The following is a 17,823-nucleotide window of genomic DNA, read 5'->3' as shown; positions in this document are numbered from 1 at the left end:
TATTTCCTCCTTTACAATTCCCTTAATACTTCCCCATACAAAAAACCCCATACAAAAAAACACGGCTGAAGTCTGCCCAGCCAATCAGGTGGTACATCTGGCCCCCTGAAAATGCATCCACATGCTTATCTACGCTACGGAGTGTGGCTACATCAGAATCAGGGTGAAACCCTTCCTTCCATCAAAACTATCAAGGAGAACTGAACTGGACTTTAACAACAGCTTAAAAAAGTACATGAACACTTGTTATAAAGGAGTTCAGTTACAGATGCATAGTGGTGATTTTTCTTCTTCTCCAGGGTTACGTTAATTTTGACGTTCATCAACAGTTACAGCAACAGCGGCAGGTGAAGCACTGATTGTACATAAATGCTTATTTTCTTACCTTCACATTGGGCGTATAGATGTTTCTCAGAGAAGCAAGGGCTGCAGACAGTCCATCAGTACTATAACCAATCCACAAGGCTTGAAGATGACTGGAAGAAATCCCAGTCCTTTTACTGAGACCCTAACAGAAATGATATAACAGGAAATCTCTCTATACGATTAGAAATACTATTTACATCTACATCTCATTAGTATAAAGAGGAGTAACAATACTGTTTGTTAGCACTACCAAGTATTTTGCATAAGCTTCTAAAAAATTATTAAAGCAACTCAGAGGAGAATCTGTAAGATGCATTCATATGAATAGATCATAAAACCTATTAAGCTGTAAGCTTTACCTTAAAAATGTGAGCTTTAAGTATATGATGACCAAGTTCCATAGTTTGTTGGCGGTTTAACTTTCCCTCTTGTCGAGAAAACATGAAAGCCAGCAGAGCATGTCCATTCCTAGTAAAAAGGATTAAGAGAGAAGTGCTTTTATAAATATACTTTCCTAAGTATCCTAACCCATCTGTATGCCTGTCACAATAGCTCGACTTACTTTGTCACACTACTGAAACATACCATTACATCTAAACAAAATTCTTTCCGTAACAAAATAATGCAAAGAAAAAAAAGGTAAATTTCAAAGTTGAAACACAATCCTAATATTTCTGTACTGTCACCTCACAAGAGGCTCATGTCAGAACCAATGCAGCTTTGGACACCGATTTGCATACTGCTCCCTTTTTGTCTTGTTTCATCTCACAGCCAGAAACTGCAGGTACCTCAGATAAAACCCAATCCTTTTAGAAGATCTGAACCCTTTTGAAATTTGAGGTAAAATGTGTATTTAGTAATTCTACATCTACATTAGTCGGTGATCTAGGAAACAGTGGAAATGGCATAACCCTGAGAAAACAAGGTTATCATATACTGTACATTAATCAGACTGTATACTGGAACTGAACAACTAACCATACGCTAATGAAGACTATTCATCTGGGGGATGAAGTTGCGGGGAGCTTCTCACCCCACCTTCAGAAACTTCTTAACAGAGCTTTTCAAAAAAGGAAGCTTTAAGTAAGACTAGGCAACACTCCACCTTCTGTTACAGCACACACCATGCATCAGGTATTCAATGGGCCCAGGGTGCAGCTAGCAACATTTAAAAACGGTAGGGGCCAAACAGTCTGCAACCCTGGTAATTCCACCTGCTGAACTGTTTTTGTTGAATCCACTCAAAAGCACAGAGAAGTCTTGGGTTGGTGCTAATTTTAAACGTCAGCATTATTTATTCTTTCATAAAACCAAAAAAAGTAAAATATGAATATTTTACTGAAGAATTATTTTTATTGAAGAATTCAGTAAAATATGAATATTTTACTGAATATGAATATATTACTGAAGAATATGAAAAAAATGGAAGATGCAGACTACGAGAATATGCACGTACAATAACAGCTCATTGTCTCCAATTTAACTAATTCATGCTAAGTCAAAGAAGGTGAGATGGAACAAACTGAAACAATGCCATGAGGATATAATTATAGAACAAAATGTCTTAATATTTTTATGTTTAAAAGAGCCCAAATGATCTGTTCTTTCTATTCCTGCACTCTAAATAGACAAGGTGCTGCTGCACATAATTCTCAACAATTTTGCTATATTAATAACAACATAGTACTCATTTCTCCATGAAGGTAGCAAAGTCAAATGCAGATCTGCAAATTCTGCGAAGTCAATTATGCATTGTAACCTCTGATACTTCTGGTCAAGTCTACCTCTAAACACATAGAAGTTTTTATTTTGGAAAAAATTAGGCATGCTTGTGTTTTAACATTACTCTTTCCTCTCACCAATTGTTGCAACCTATTATATAAAACATAATAGCAGTTATTTGAACATGATTTACTGCAGGTTTCATTTACCTTGGCTCACATAAGAAGTCAGTATTTTCACCGTCTGCTCTCCAAACAAGCCATTCCCTGAAGGAAGGATGGCAGAACATACGTGTTTTGTCACGTCTTTTTATCAGAAAACACGAAAGGGCTTCCATCCTTTGGCTGAAGTCTTCCCATTGCTGTTCACCATTTATTTGGCCTGCATTAATAGCTTGGAAAATCTGGTCATCTGTCATGGGATGTAGGGATGCCAGTGCCACATTTAATATTGGCAGGGCTCGCTCAAAAGCAGAGTTTGTCATGAACTTCATATTGCACTGAAGTAAGTACAGTTCTGATAGAGACACTGGAACAACCTTGTAGCTTGCACTTTTGATTACTAAGTGACCTTTTTGGAAAAGATCCAGAGTAAGTTTCAAATAGAGGTAAGATCCCAGGCTTCTCATGATCAGGTGATTACTCACTTTCCCAATAATAGCTGCATCAGCTTTTCCATTTAAAGATATGTTGTTTACAATGTCCTGGCTGTTATTAATTCTGTACTGAATATAAGCATTCAAGTCATCATGAATTTCTTCGTTGTCTGGAAAATTGTCCAGGGATATTGCGATAAAGGGCAGTGAACTTACTACTTCCTATGAGGGGAAGAGGGGGAAAAAAACAGGAAAGGAAAAAAAACCAAAAAACAAACCACACAGGCATTACAGTATTCCAGCACTGAAAATTCAACAATGCATCTTTGCTATATTTCTCTTCTGTAATGAGTACCAGGCAGATAAATAAATTCAGTATCTCTGTGATGGCTTTGCAAATATTGTCCCCTGTTAACAGGTACAATAGTATTTCTACATTTCATCATTTTTCATAGGAAGGTCTCAAATATTTTACTGACCAAGCTCAGCAAGGCAACTGAAGGGGATAAGCTATAGAAATGATCACTTCAAAATTAAGGGAACAGAAAACAGTTACCAAAATTGGACCCTAAGACGGGCCAGGGGAAGGGGCGAGGTAGAAGGAATAATCTATTAAGAGGGAGTGATTTATTAAGAAATATCAGAAATTACAAGAGAGAAAAGAATCTCCTCATTATTACATCCTCCTGTAACAATGTACCAGAAAGGTACCATCCACACATATACAGCCCCCCATTTAGTTTAAGGCAAGTAACAAGTATGGGACAAGTCAAGACACTTCAACAGGTTTACTTTAACACATTTTTATGTTTATGTAACACAGAACACATTTATGTTTATGTAAAGAAAGATCCAAAAGACCTAAAACTTCTTACACAGAGGCATATATCAGAAGTGTTTAACAAACATCTCAACACTTTCACAACACAAAAAGGAACTCTCTATTCCGCTTTGAATGGATTTCAAAAAGCTGAACTTTCAGGAGGCTAGTAAGATGTTTTGATCACAGATGCACACTTCTCCAGAGATTAAACCATCTCTACTATAGAAATCCCTCATTAAAAATAAAATTTAGTTGAGAACTAAACTCTTCAGCCAGTTAAATGCTTAGAGTGCTAGTGGCAAGAAGGCAGATATGAAATAAACTCTCAGAAGGTCATACTGAAGCACACCTGCACCTTAACATTGTCAAAACGGACACAAAATCATGGAACAGTTTGGGTTGGAAGGGACCTTTAAAGGTCATCTAGTCCAACCACATCACACATCCAACTTCGCATCAGCACTGTCTTGCACCTTGTCAGCTTGGTGCACAGAGCAACTCTGGAGCCATCGGCCTACTTCTGTCCAGATATACTCTCAACTGCATTAGTAAACAGCTACCACAGAGCTGGACTCAGTCCTCCAAGTTTTCTTCAAGAATGAGGGATGCCTAGTCAAGCAGCAGTATAGGACTGGTAGAGCTGTATCTCAAGCACTGTCAAAATATATAAAGGGCGCTATATCTCAGAGATATGGTAAAAGACTAAAACTGACACACCTTCTTTTTTAAACTGAAGTGAACTGAAGTCGACCGTCTTAAAACAGCCTGACTAGTGCTGGAAACAAACCCAGAACTTTGTTCAGAACATTACTACTGTCCAGCACAGAAAAACAGGAATTCTGTATGGCCTCACTTAAAAACCCTCAGGATTTCTGCAAGTATCTCTTAGCTGCTTAGTTCTGACAAAATGCTTTAACCAGAAGTTTTGAGACTGGGTTTTTTCAGGGGCAGCAAAGAGATGAAGAGATGCAGAGGTCAATGGTAATAAGGCCAGAAATCAATCTCATCAACATAGATAGTGGAATTGTGGCTTATCCCGTCCCAAAAAGTGAAAATCCAGAGCTTAATACCAGCAGAAATACACTCCAACAAGTAAACATTGAAGGAAAAATCACTATGGGCTTCTAATTACTTTTATTTTTATAAGCTTTCAATCATTCATTTTTCTATTTCACTCCTGAAGGCCAAGGAAGCATACTCTGATTTCACCACTTCTTGTATTAGCAATTCTACTAGCATACCCAGGAAAGTGATTCAAAACAAAAAAGGCCTCCAATATCATACTTGTGCACTGTAAATAAGCATGCAACAACAAAGTAAGGAAGGAAAAAAAACCAAGAGACTTTACTTTGAATTCCTCTAAACCCAGCATTTTTCATAATAATGCAGCTGCACCAATATAAAAGATCACTTAGTCTTTGAGGGCAAGAAAAAAGTTAAAAGGTGTTTTTACCTGGAAGTTAGTTCTTACAGTCACAATGAGCTTCAGCCAGGGAGGAAACTTACAGATTATGTTTGTGATAAATGAAGAAAGTGTGTCACCATAATCGGGTTTATGAAATTCAGCATCATTTAAACCATCTATCAAAATTATGTAGTCTTCCTCAGGAATTTTCTGCTCTGAAGTATGAAAATAAAGAAGGAAAGGATTAATACAAATTCTCCTATCAAGTGACGTATTCTATCCCCAAATTTTGAACATCAAGAAATATAAACATATCTTTATCCACAGCAATACTCCTATGGCATTTAAGCATTACTTAGGAGATTAAAAACATTTGGAGATATAAAACAACGTTGCCATAAAATGATAAAAAGTGGAAGCAATCACCTACAATAGTGTTTTTTACTGCACTATTATTATGGATCTATTTCACAACTGATTTAAAAAAGAGTTAAAAGATTAAACAAGGCTGTTAACATAAGAGATGCATGGATATGGGAAGAAGGCATATGTAGGTTGTTTAAGCTATTAGTTAACACTGCTTTTAATTATTAGCTATTTACTTAAAACTTATCCTTTTTGGACTTACCTAACAAAAAAAGTTTACAATTTGCAAAAATCATAAAGGCATTGGTTTACACTTTCAGTTCTGAGGAGAAAAGCTTATTTTGCAACAGCTTGAGAAGCTACCAATATTCATTTTGAGCACTTATTAAGGATGACAATCTCAGGGGAAAATGTAAGATTTGCCAATGGATTTCACAGGAATTTTGTTGACGGTCAACAAAATTCAAGAACTGCAAACCAGTTTTCATAGGAACGACACATGCTCTGTTCACACATGGGCCAATCTCCTCCCTTGCCTTGCCATATATCAAGTACCTGCACAAGCTGGCATATACTGTGAAGCTAGATGTTTTCAAGGAGGATTTTGCTAGTTTTTTTTTAAATACCAAAATCATGTTGTTACATGCTTTTCTGGAAAATTACCATATCAATTTTAAAAGCAAGCAAAACCACACCCACTTTGCAGGTGTTTAGGCACAGAAAATTACAAAACAAAAAAGTGTGGCAAAACTCAAAAGCATCTGAAAACAAAATCCTTTAATGCAAATGTGCCAGCCTTAACTTCAAGCTACAAAGTTACCCTTGAGCTTTCTGGCAAAAAAACCCCTGTGAAGCTTCCATGATCTTTAGCAAGTTTCACAGAATTTTATTTTAAAACATGAAACAACTGTTCAAAACCTACCTATTATTGTTACAAACAACTACCACAATTAAGGAATCCCTTTCTCTGGGAATGTTCTGCTTTATTTATTTCTCCTAGAGCATTAAAATACATATTCTTAGATTTTTTTCACTTTTTATGCAGTTTAGATTCAGTTTCCAAGTCACTTCCTGCTTAACCTACCTTTCCTGAGGTTTGAAAGTGGTTCCAACACTCCCCTTTTAAAAGCTGCTGCTGGATCTTGGACACAAGATCTCAGACTAAGCATGCTTTGTAAATGAGGCTCTTTTATTAGAAGATCTCTATATGCTGTTAATTGATTTGAACGACAAAGTAAAGCTGCAATACTGTGCACGAATTCTGGGACAAGACACGTGTATGTGTTGTCAGCTTGACAATAGTGATAAGCAACGACCTGAAGAATTAAAAAAAAAAAAAAAAAAAAAAAAGTGTTACCCCTTCAATATTTAAGTTGGTTACTAGTTAGTCCAATTATGATAAAGTGTTACTAAATTTCTCTTTCAACTACACAATATTTTTCAGTGTTAGAATAATTATCCAACTCCGCAACTGATCTCAGATGGCCTGTGTCAGAGACACAGAAAAGAAGACAATGAAATAGATTTTGACCTGGTAGGGCATGCAAAGAGGAAAAGAAATCAAAGTGTCAGATTCTGGCAGGAAAACATAATAATCTGAGTTCATGGCATTTGGATACAGTGGGTAAACAGCTAAGTAACAAGTAGTACCCGGAAAATAATGAGGCTCTGACTAAGCAACCTGTTAGCTATAATTTAATAACATTGTGTCACACACTGTAATGTCCCAAGGACTAATTTGATCATTATCAGGCAAAAGTAAATGACAGACAGCTATTAAAGACATCCTCATATAGCAAATAGAGAAAGAGGACAACTGGCTTTATTCTGATTATTGCAAAAGGTATGTATTACTTAAAAATATAACATAGGGCATATTTCTTGGGGGGGGGGGGGGGGGGGGGCAGGCGGGCGGAATCAAACCACAAGGAAAACATGGTGTTCACAGTAAATAAAAAGTTTTCACTTCAGTAGCTTTCATAACATTTTTTCCAACTAATACACATCATCTTAAAGACTGCAACAATAACCTCACGTTTTCCTCACAACTATTTGCATGAAGTAAGCAATTCAGACATTAATTATTTTTACTACTTAAGCAAAAAATAAAACACATCATCATAATCTAATGCAAAAATAACTTTAATGGCTTACTTCAGACTCTCAGAGTATGGAAAATAGAAAGACTACATTCAGACTCAACCTGTATCATAGAATATAGATGGATTATACACAGATAAAACATTTTATCTTCTTTTTTTTTCTCCAGAATTTTGCTTTTGGAAGGTACGCTAAGCATCTACCTGTAGAGAACACACAGCCTCTTTTGCAAGTAAAGGATCCCAACCTCCCATACACACATAAAACAGATGTGAAGTTTTTAACATAACTCCTTCTATGACCAAGCAGAATTCAAGTAACAACTTCAAAGGTAGAAACGGTAGGTAGCTGGTTTCACCAGTCATGAATCATACACATCTTTTAGAAGCGTCCAAGGTTACTGCCAGTTCTCCCACCACTGACTACTGGCATACCCAGGAGGCTTTGCAAAGCAGACTGTCTCCCCCAATGTTAGAGGTTTTCTAACGTACTGAAAATCTATTAGTAAGTGAAAACTCACCTTTGAAGCAAGGCGACTCACAGAATCAGCTGTTTGATTTTGGTATTCAGGAGTACCAGGACAATTCAGAGTCTTCATTGTATTGGTACTACTTGTTGGAGGAGCAGACAGGGGTAACTGACTTAAGGGAATCTCCTGACAGGAGTCACCACCTATTTTTAAAAGGCAACAAATACAAAAGAGACCAAATTTGCTGATAGCAGATTGTTTTACAGGAAAACACCACAGAATATCTTTACTGCTAGAGTGAACATTAAAACTGAACACTAGCATTTAAAGAAGCCTGCAACTAGTCTGATAAATACAGGCCATATTTGCAACTTGAGAATTTTAAAACAATTCAACTGACTTTTTGAGGAAAACTATAACATTACTGAAAGCAAAACCATGCTGATGTGAAGAGTTTCCTTATGAAAATTATATATGTGATGACACATTTAAACTAATAGTTATTATATGACTGAACTCTTGAAAAATATGAACAATTTATCATTATTATGAATACTACTATTATTATTATTATTATTTGAAGTGTCAGCAGGGGAAGTAGCAGTAAAGACAGTCACACCATCCGTCCAGTTAACACAGGCACTGGATTGGTCAGGTGACAGAATCCTATGGATCCCAGTAGAAGACAGAATGGGTTTCTCCATAGCTTTATTCTTGCCTCTACTGAAATTCTATGGAAAACACTGGTAGCAAAAAGCATGTGGTACACAGTGAGGAAGAAACATGTCACTTCTCTCTTTCCAAACTAATGGGAGAACAAGCTACTCCAGTCACACTACCAACAGAGTTTAGGGTACACACTGCCTGACAGAAGGAATAGATTCTACATATTGTCTCCATTTCACTGTCTCTTTTCATGGGCTGAGCCCACCCTATATTATGTGAAAGGTATTTGTCAAAGCATACAATTTTAACAGTTTCCTTTCCTCACTGGAGGAAACAAGTATTTGGTGAGGAGTTGATAAGGCCCCGCTACCCTAAGCCAAAAAAGCAAACAACATTCGACGCTTATTATCAGCACAATAACCAAACAATTACTCAGAAAAAGAACGTACTTTTTGGGGATGAATTCGGGCTATTTGAAGCTATTTGCCTCATGCGACTTCCATGGCAGCTGAGTGCCACCAGCCGTGAAATAATTGCAGTCTTTCCAAATCCCACATTTCCAGTAATGACTGCTCCTCTGTTCTCTGCTGGATCAGTATTCTTCAATCTTTCTTCAATCACTTGAAACAGCCATTCTCTTCCAACAAACACCGAGTCTGTTGTTATACTTGGCACTTCAAACAATAGTGGCTTCAGCAAAATGTCTTGAGGCTTATAGGGGATGAAACGAGCTGAGAAGAGGTGGCAGGGAGAAAAGTTTATTAGAAGAAACTGACATGCAATAAACCAGCACTGTTTCAGAAGATCATTTAATTCAGTGACCTTGTTAATAGCGTTCATAATCAGGCTTCTTAGAGCTAAAGACTGATTTGCTCAGTTCAAGTAGCCTCCGTAATTCCTACGTGAATTAAATTCTAGGAGAGAAGCTACAACTATGATTTGAGGATTTTTTACAATTGAATTTGAGTTAGTAAGTTGCAGAATCCAAAAGTTTTCTTAAAAATGCATTAATAATTCTATAAATGGGGAACTGCCAAACATTCAGTTTAGAGTGAACTACAATGCTGAGCATCTCAGTGTCAGGTCTTCAGATCTGTAAAGACATTTAGAGAGAAACAGAAAAAGGTACAGAGAATAAATAAATTTTTCTGTTTTAACACTCCCCATATTTTTAAAGTACTGTAAAAAAAAAAAATTACTACCCTGTTTTTCTGTACTTTTGAAGCCACAAGAATAGAAATTACACAGCACAGCTGAAAGTGTAGTCATGTTTGATTACTTTAATCTATACATTTGGCACACCTGACAAGACTCACAGAGAGAAGAGTAATTTGGGTTTGGTTGCATAAAATGCATTAAAATTTACAGAAATAATAATGTTCACTTATATAATGCTGAGGATTCATTAACCACACCTAATGTTACACAAATGCTGTTTCAGCATTGATCTACGACTATGAAAAAACATAAATGAAAGAGAACAGCACAGCACCTATATATGATCTCAAGATCAGTTTTACCAGGAATTTGCTTAAATTGTTCTGCTTTTAGTTGTCATTGGTTGTGACGGATGCACTCAACTTCTCGACCAAACCAGTGGTAGTTTGGTTCAGGCTCCAAAGGAGGTAGAGGCCTGAGCTGTAACCAGGCCAAGAACTTCTCTAGTTCCAGTCTGTTCTCTGGAAACCCACAAAGGAGCAGAGTGACACAGTGAGCATCAATGCATATGAGCTTGGAACACTGATCATTCGATTAATACACGAACAGCAGGTGGTTCCTCCAAGACTCATTCACCAAAGAACAAAGAAAGTTGTGGGTGCAAGGAGTCTCATGCACACCTTTCCCATCACATGCAATCTGACTACAAGCCAACCACTTTATCCCATAAATATGACAGCCTAAGCGAGCCTTCTCTGAACTCTCCCTGCTAGGCAGTGTGGCTGCACAGCGGTGATCTCCCCTTGGGCTGGGACGCCCTCAAGGTTGCTCCTCGAGGCAGAGACCTCACACACTGCACATCTTTTGCAAGTGACCGATATTGTGCATAACCTTGTGTTACAGTGCCCTAAGATTTTGTCTTGGTAGCTTTGAATCATTATATCCTTTGTGCAGTAAGTAACAGAGCGAACCTTGCCATCAAACTTTGTTAAGTCGCACTTTTACAACATCCTATTTCAATAAAAACACTTTTGCTGATACCTTAAGACAGTGGTTCCTTAAGTGGGCTAAATCACCCATTTGTGACGTTGGTAAATTAACAGAACCTGCAGATGACTACATTAGTTAAGAGGAGAAAACAAAAAATTGCACACATCACTTGCATTTAACATAAACCTGCTATTTTCAGACTCAAAGACCAGAGATATTGAAGTATATATTAGCCATAAGTAAGTGTGATGCTATTAGATCAGTTTTCTTCCTAAAATAGAATTCTAGTGACAGCCTCTTGAAGATTTTAAATTCAGCATAGTATTTCTTAAATTGCAATACACTGTTACCTGAACATCACATGATAAAATCTAGCAGTCACGAAAATATTCAGAACAGTTCCTGACCACTGGTATTACACAACTTCAATTTGGAGATTCACATGATCTGCGCTGCACTGCCCATGCACACTTAGATAAACAATATACTGATTTCTTATTAAAAGCTATACATTCAATTTCTAAGCCACAACATTATGGAGGAAAAAGTGTAAGCAAGCATCTTATTTTCAGACAAGTTGAGTGATCTGTCAGGAGCACTTTGTGGGATGGAGGCGTTTACAAGGATCACAGAACATCCATGTTACAAAACTACTGAAGAACTGTATGACTGTGTCAAGACAGATGCAGATGTAAATATGTATACCTTTACTTTCCTGCTGCACTCTTCCACCAGCAGTGTTGTGCCAAGGTAAGCGAATTGAAGTGCGTAAAGGAGTATTTCTTTGTCCATCCAAATAACTCAGATCTTCCAGTTTGGTTGAACTTGTTGCTATAGTATTAAAGGATTGAAGCTTATTTTTCTCTCAGCATAAGTTACAAAGAACATTATTATTTATTACAGTTCTTTCCTCAACATAGTACTTACAGACAAGTTTTTCTAGACAACGGCAGTGGTTGAAGTCATTCATGTTATAACATTTACAAAATGCTCCTCAATCAAGTTCACTAAAGATTCAGTTGGATTTTTTCCCCTATCAGATGGCCTTCACGTCTGCCTTAACTTCCTCACGTGGTAAACGGTTCTCATGTTAATACAGTTTCCTTTTTTACTATGAGAACAACCATTTCAGTAAGGTCAGAGGTGCTAGGAACAGGATCAGATATTATCTGCTAGTACACTATCTGTGAGGAAATATTTATATTTTGTGTATCGAATGCTACAGAATTCTGGATAACATTTTTTATTTTTCTTCAATCTTTAAACCAAAATGATAGCTATACAAAAGAAGAACTGAAAATTCAGAGAACATATTTGCCAAGTTATGTCAGGAATATATACTTTTTCACCAGAAATAAACCAAATGAATATTCACATTAAAAAAGCAGTTTTCAAACTGGTATCAAATCCAAAATCTTCCATCTGTTGGAGGGACAACACAGCAAGACACAAGCAATTCAGATTCCTGGATTGTACTGACAACAACTTCCTGGCATAGGTGACTGAGAAGCCAAAAAGGAAAGATGGTCTGCTGGACCCGATACAAACAAGGAAGAACTTGTCATAGATGTGAAAGTTGAGGGCAGTCTTGGCTGCAGTGACCATGAGATGGTAGAGTTCAGGATCCCGATATGAGAGAGCAGAGCAAAAAGCAGGAGCACACCACCAGATTTCAGGAGCAGACACTCTAACCTCTTCAGAGTTCTGCTTGGAAGAATCCCATGGCATATAGTCCTGGAGAGAAGAGGGATCCAAAGATGCTGGTTGACACTCAAGGATAATGTCCTGCAAGCTCAAGAAAGGGCCATCCTGACAAGCAGGAAATAAAGCAAATATAGCATGAGGCCTGCATGGATAAGCAAGGAGCTCTTAACTGAACACAAGCTGGATGGGGCTTTGAGCAACCTGATCTAGCGAAAGATGTCCCTGTCCACTGCAGGGGTTTGGAACTAGGTGGTAGTTAAAGATCCCTTCCAACCCAACCCATTCTGTGATTCTATGATACTATAGGATGATGACTGGCTTGGTGGATGGATGCTGTCTACCTTGACTTTAGTAAGGCTTCTGACACTGACTCCCATAACACTGTCATGGACAAGCCGATGAAGTACAGGTTACGTAAGTGCAGAGTGAGGTGGACCCAAAATTGGCTGCATGGATGAGCACAGAGGGTTGTGATCGGTCCAGCTGGAGGCAACTCACTAGTGGTATACTCCAGCAATCAACGCTGGGTCCAGTACTGTTTAACGTCTTCATTAATGACCTACATGATGGACAGTGTGCAACCTAACCAAGTCTGCAGGTGATACAAAACTGGGAGAACAGCTGACATGCCAGACAACTGTGCTGGCATTCTGATGGACCTTGACAGGCTGGAGAACTGGGCTGAGTGGAATCTCATGAAGTTCAACCAAGGGAAGTGCAAAGTCCTCCATCTGAGGAGTAACCCCAGGCATCAGTACACAATGGGGGCTGACAGGCTGGAAAGCAGCTGTGCAGAAAAGGACCTTGGGGTTCTGGTGGTAAACAAGCTGACCATAAGATTGCAATACACCCTTGTGGCAAAGGCAGCCAACAGCATCCTGGGCTGCATGAGGAAGAGTGTTGCCAGCAGGTTCAGGGAGGCAATCCTCCTCTGCTCAGCACTGGTGAGACCACACCTGGAGTACTGTGTCCAGTTCTGGGCTTCCCAGTACAAGAAAGAGACAGACCTACTGAGCATTAACTGACTACCATCTCTTCCTAGGGTAAAACAGGGAAGTCAAAACGACAGGTCCAAGTTGTAAGAGGTGAATGGGGCTTGCAGTGGGATGTTCAGAGCCGAGGTATTCAGTACTAATATAGCAGAAGTCCAGCCTGAAAATTAAACTCCAGTCCAAATTTACAGCAATGAAAAAAATCCTGAATGCAGTGGATGAATAATAAAACAATGAAATGAAAGAGTTTAAAGACTAGAAAAAGAGCCAGAGTCAAAAAAAAAGCAATGTTCATGTGGATGTCACTTTAAAAATATGAGAGGCTGCACAGAATTCCTTTGCATCAAACATGGAGGGAGATCTCAGGTTTGAATTGAGTTTGTTCAGCTTTGAACAGAGATGGCTAAGGCAGCAGCCGACTGTCATTCTTTACCTAACAGGAGGCCACAATCAGACTCTTCTTGGAGAGGCACAGTAACAGGATGAGAGGCAATGAACACAGGCTGGAACACGGGAAATTCACACTAGATATAAAGGAAAAAAAATTCACTGAGGACACCCAAACAAGTTGCCCGAAGATATGGGGGAATATTCATCCTTGGAGTTACTGAACACTCAACTGAACAAGGCCCTGAGCAAACTGTTCTAATTGGATGTGCTTCCAGTGAGGTGGTGGACCAGAAACCTCCAGGGGTCCCTTACCACCTCAAGTAGTCTATGCTTTTTAACACTCGGAAAACTCAGGTACTCTTAAGTCTACAAGAAGCCAAAGCTAAAATCTGGGGATCTGTATTTCAGGCAGCTGTAACAATGAAAAGGCAGTTACTGCAGTCCTCTTTGGCAACAAAGCCATTTAGTACAGAGTGAAATTCCCCAAAATTTATGCAGTAGTGCTATAATATACATGAGAAGAAGGTGGTTGCTGCTTCCTCCCCCATCATGTCCTAGAGTCAGCAAAACTCACGTCCACCTCCAAAAGGCACTAGTTTTAAACAGACATGCAGATCAATTACGTGGAAAAAACATGAATCACATGCAAGCAATAAAAATGCTCCAAATGATAACCAGAGCAGAACACATGAGCTTGACATACGATGCAGAGTTGGAATATCATATTCATCATGTTCATGAATGAGGCAGTTTTCTTCAGGAAGAGAATAACGTAAGATAAAAGGAAAAGCAGGAGCATGGCATGGTTGTGGTCCATCTCAGAACTCCAAAACAGGGAGTGAGACATAATAAAAGGGGAAGCAGTAACAGCAAGATGCAATTCAATGACTCCTAAAACAACACTCCTGCTTCTCTAGCAGGGAGTGGAAGTGTGACAACTTCCAATCCCATGTTCATCTAGGAAAAATTTCTGCAGTCACCCTTATCTGCAAGGTTATTGCAGATTAATTATTTGATTTCTTGCATGTGTAGCACAAGTATCCAGTTTTTAAAGAGAGATATTTAACACTGGTGGTCAAAAGCCAGAAAACAGTCATTTACAGCTTAAAAGCACCTAAGATTTCACAAAAATCTGTAGCCAAAATCTGTGCACTATCAGATACTAGAACATCTAACATCAGGATATTACATTTCCTTTGACATGGGACAATTTGCACAGAGCTTTAACTTTTTGGTGCTACAAAACTATAGCTCAGCTCATTCAATAGGCAAACTGCAGATAAATCAAGGTATTTTCAAAGCAGACTCAAAAATTGTTTCTAACATTTGTCATTTTATAACTACATAAAATAGCTAGAGACATGCAAACTTATTACCATTGTTTGCTGCTGTTCACTGTAAGACATTCACTTTCGTCAACAGATGATTCTAACGAACAAACATAGCAGAAAGCCAGAAAGCTTTGCTCAGTGCTAACAGCAGTTTTATGGAGAACTGTGGACTCTCTCTCCCACTGTGAACCCGGGCATTATTGTATTCATATTATGATATGTTGCTGCAAAATAAGCCTTCAACTGTAGAATTTTGAAACAATGTGCTAATGACTTTTGTGGTATTTTAAAACCTCAAATTACCTTTATTAAGATTGCAGTGTGCGTTTCAGTATCTTTCATGAAGCATTCTAAATGTAGGACTGTTTTTTTTAAAACATCGGATTTTGGCTATTACCGACAAGTCTTAGGTTCGTGATAACATTTACTGGGCTGCATTAGCATCTTTTTCTATTGCAGTTCCAATGTATTATAATTTGCTGGACTTTTCCGGAATAAACACATTATATACTTCCTTTGAAAATGAAATGGAGAATGTTTCTTTTTTTTTTTGCCCCAGCTGAACCAACATGTTTGTGCCTTCACAACGAAAACACAGAATTAGTGCTCATACTAAAATCTATAGCCTTCCAAAATTTAAAGTGGTGTTGTCAGAACTTAAAAGATTATCATCAAAATTGCTAGCACGTTCTTTGCCAAAATTTTGCTATTGATGATTTCAAAAGTTGGTTTACTAGCAATATTTCTCCTATACATCTTACCATACTAAGAAAATCCCACGCATCAATTTTTGTTTTGTCTTTTATACTAAAAATACTCCCTTTTACTTGCAATATTTTCTAGCTGGAATGAAGTACAATACCCTCCCATCTTCCCTCTAGGAATCACCAACTCCCAAGCCCTAACCTCATTACTGAAGTTTTCTTCACACCGGTTTTACCAAGTTTTTTAACTTTGAATTTTTAATTAGCTAAACCTACCGCCACATATATGGCAGCCATGCTTCTGAACACTACCTGAACATTTTTCTTGCAGGGTTATTTATGTAAGCAAATTGCCCATTATTGTTAGAATCTGATGGGCTCTACTAATAGATTCCAAGTCAGAAGTGCTTTTTCAGAGATTTGTCTATTTCACAACTCTTAGAAAAAGTAATGGTAATTCACATATTTATCTATCACAACTGATCGGACTCACATGTTCTAAATGAAAGGTTCAACTAGAAGGCAGAATTTCACATATTTCTTTAAAAAATATATATGTTACTTGTTCAACAGGGATCAAAGTATGATTTTGCTCTTGGCGTTAGTCAGATTTACAGATCCAGCAAATGCGAACACACACAAAAGCAACAACCTCAAGGATTAGTTGACGCCAGATACAGTCCTAGAATGACTGATGCACTTTTAAGTGTTCCAGAAGTCCTGACCTAACCAATACCTACTAAAGAGCACCATAAATGGCCTCTGTATGACAATTTTAAACTACTTGGGTAATGCTCATCTATTCAATTTAGAACCTATGCTCTTTTCTTTTTAGCCTATAAAAAAACTTTCATAGTAACACCCTAACTTCAACAGAAAGATTCAACAGAAATGTCCTATCATTAAGAACATCCTTTTTTCCACCTCAGGACTTTACCTGCAACGGAGTTTGGACGAGGCATTATTAAAGAGCCAGAACTTTGAGCATAAGGAACGGGACCCTCTCCTGTTGGTACTGCTTTTGGCAAATTCTCAGCAGATCCAATGGCCTCCTCTTCTGCAACTGGTGAACAATTATCTGTTCTTCGATCATGACTAATCCCTTGATGTTTTCCAGCTCTAAGACTCCCATCCTTGTTCCATTCCAAACTGGATCCACTACGATCATCATTTTCTGATGAACTTGTTATAGTTGCTGAAAAAGAGAGAAAAAAACCCTAAAGTACACATCAGATGAAAATGGTGCACTCATGTTAATATGTGTTATAATTTTCATACTCAAATGGCACTTTGGGCCAGCAGATATTCAAGTATTTCTTCACTGGATATTTCGTTAAGTTTAAGGAATATTACTTATTTAAAAGAACTGAACAACACAGCTTCTCAGATTGGGAAGAACACCTGAGAAAGGAGGCAAGAAAATGTTCTGAAGAATCCAGGTGTATCTTTAGATCTATGCAATTTGTGCTGAGGGCGGGGGGTAGGGGTGGGAACCCAAAGCATTTATGACTTTATATGAAGGATCTACTACTTCACCAAAACATGTGTCAACTTCTTTTAAAAATTAAAATTCTATAACATATCTTGCAAACTTGCAAACCACTCTGTAAACATTAAGACAACAAAAGCGCATTAAGAAGTAAAAACAGCATGTAGGGCAAGAAAAAAGTTAAAATGCATCTTTTTGATGATTCACGTTTTTGAAGACTAATATTTTAAAATATTTTTAAAAAAGAATTCAAAATTCACTTCTTCGAAAAAACTTCCACAGTTCTTCCAAAGTTGGAAGGCCTTCCATAAGCCTACTTGTGACCAAACATCCCGTATATTGTGAAGCATAAATGACAAAAATTCAATGTTGTTCAGAGATCTAGCTCACCTAACATAGATAGCTTAGCTACATTAGGATTACAATCAGCCTGCACTCACATACCTTGCAAACTAATCCTGAGAGAAAGCTTCCAGCAACTGAGCTGTATACTACATCTTTCTTAAGTACCTACCACATTTCACCCTCAGAAAGAGCATACAAGGCTTGATGC

At 37.9% G+C, this 17,823-nt stretch overlaps 1 protein-coding gene across 8 annotated transcripts in view; it reads right to left on the bottom strand.

Moving 5' to 3' along the window:
- TANC1 (tetratricopeptide repeat, ankyrin repeat and coiled-coil containing 1) overlaps nt 1-17,823 on the bottom strand; it is a 104,013-nt gene that overhangs the window by 23,450 nt on the left and 62,740 nt on the right. For all 8 annotated transcript variants that reach the window (XM_030016721.2, XM_030016718.2, XM_030016719.2 and 5 more), the window contains 9 exons: nt 16,719-16,976; nt 11,366-11,491; nt 8,962-9,243; nt 7,898-8,049; nt 6,362-6,593; nt 4,960-5,126; nt 2,298-2,905; nt 726-834; nt 386-508 (listed from right to left, as the gene is read on the bottom strand). In XM_030016721.2, coding sequence (XP_029872581.1) covers nt 386-508; nt 726-834; nt 2,298-2,905; nt 4,960-5,126; nt 6,362-6,593; nt 7,898-8,049; nt 8,962-9,243; nt 11,366-11,491; nt 16,719-16,976 — 2,057 coding nt within the window. The remainder of the gene's footprint in view (nt 1-385; nt 509-725; nt 835-2,297; nt 2,906-4,959; nt 5,127-6,361; nt 6,594-7,897; nt 8,050-8,961; nt 9,244-11,365; nt 11,492-16,718; nt 16,977-17,823) is intronic.

This window comes from Aquila chrysaetos, chromosome 6, assembly GCF_900496995.4.
Source record: "Aquila chrysaetos chrysaetos chromosome 6, bAquChr1.4, whole genome shotgun sequence".
NCBI lineage: Eukaryota > Metazoa > Chordata > Aves > Accipitriformes > Accipitridae > Aquila > Aquila chrysaetos.
The sequence above is the reverse complement of the archived record's forward strand: the minus strand, read 5'-3'. Positions and strand labels throughout refer to the sequence as shown.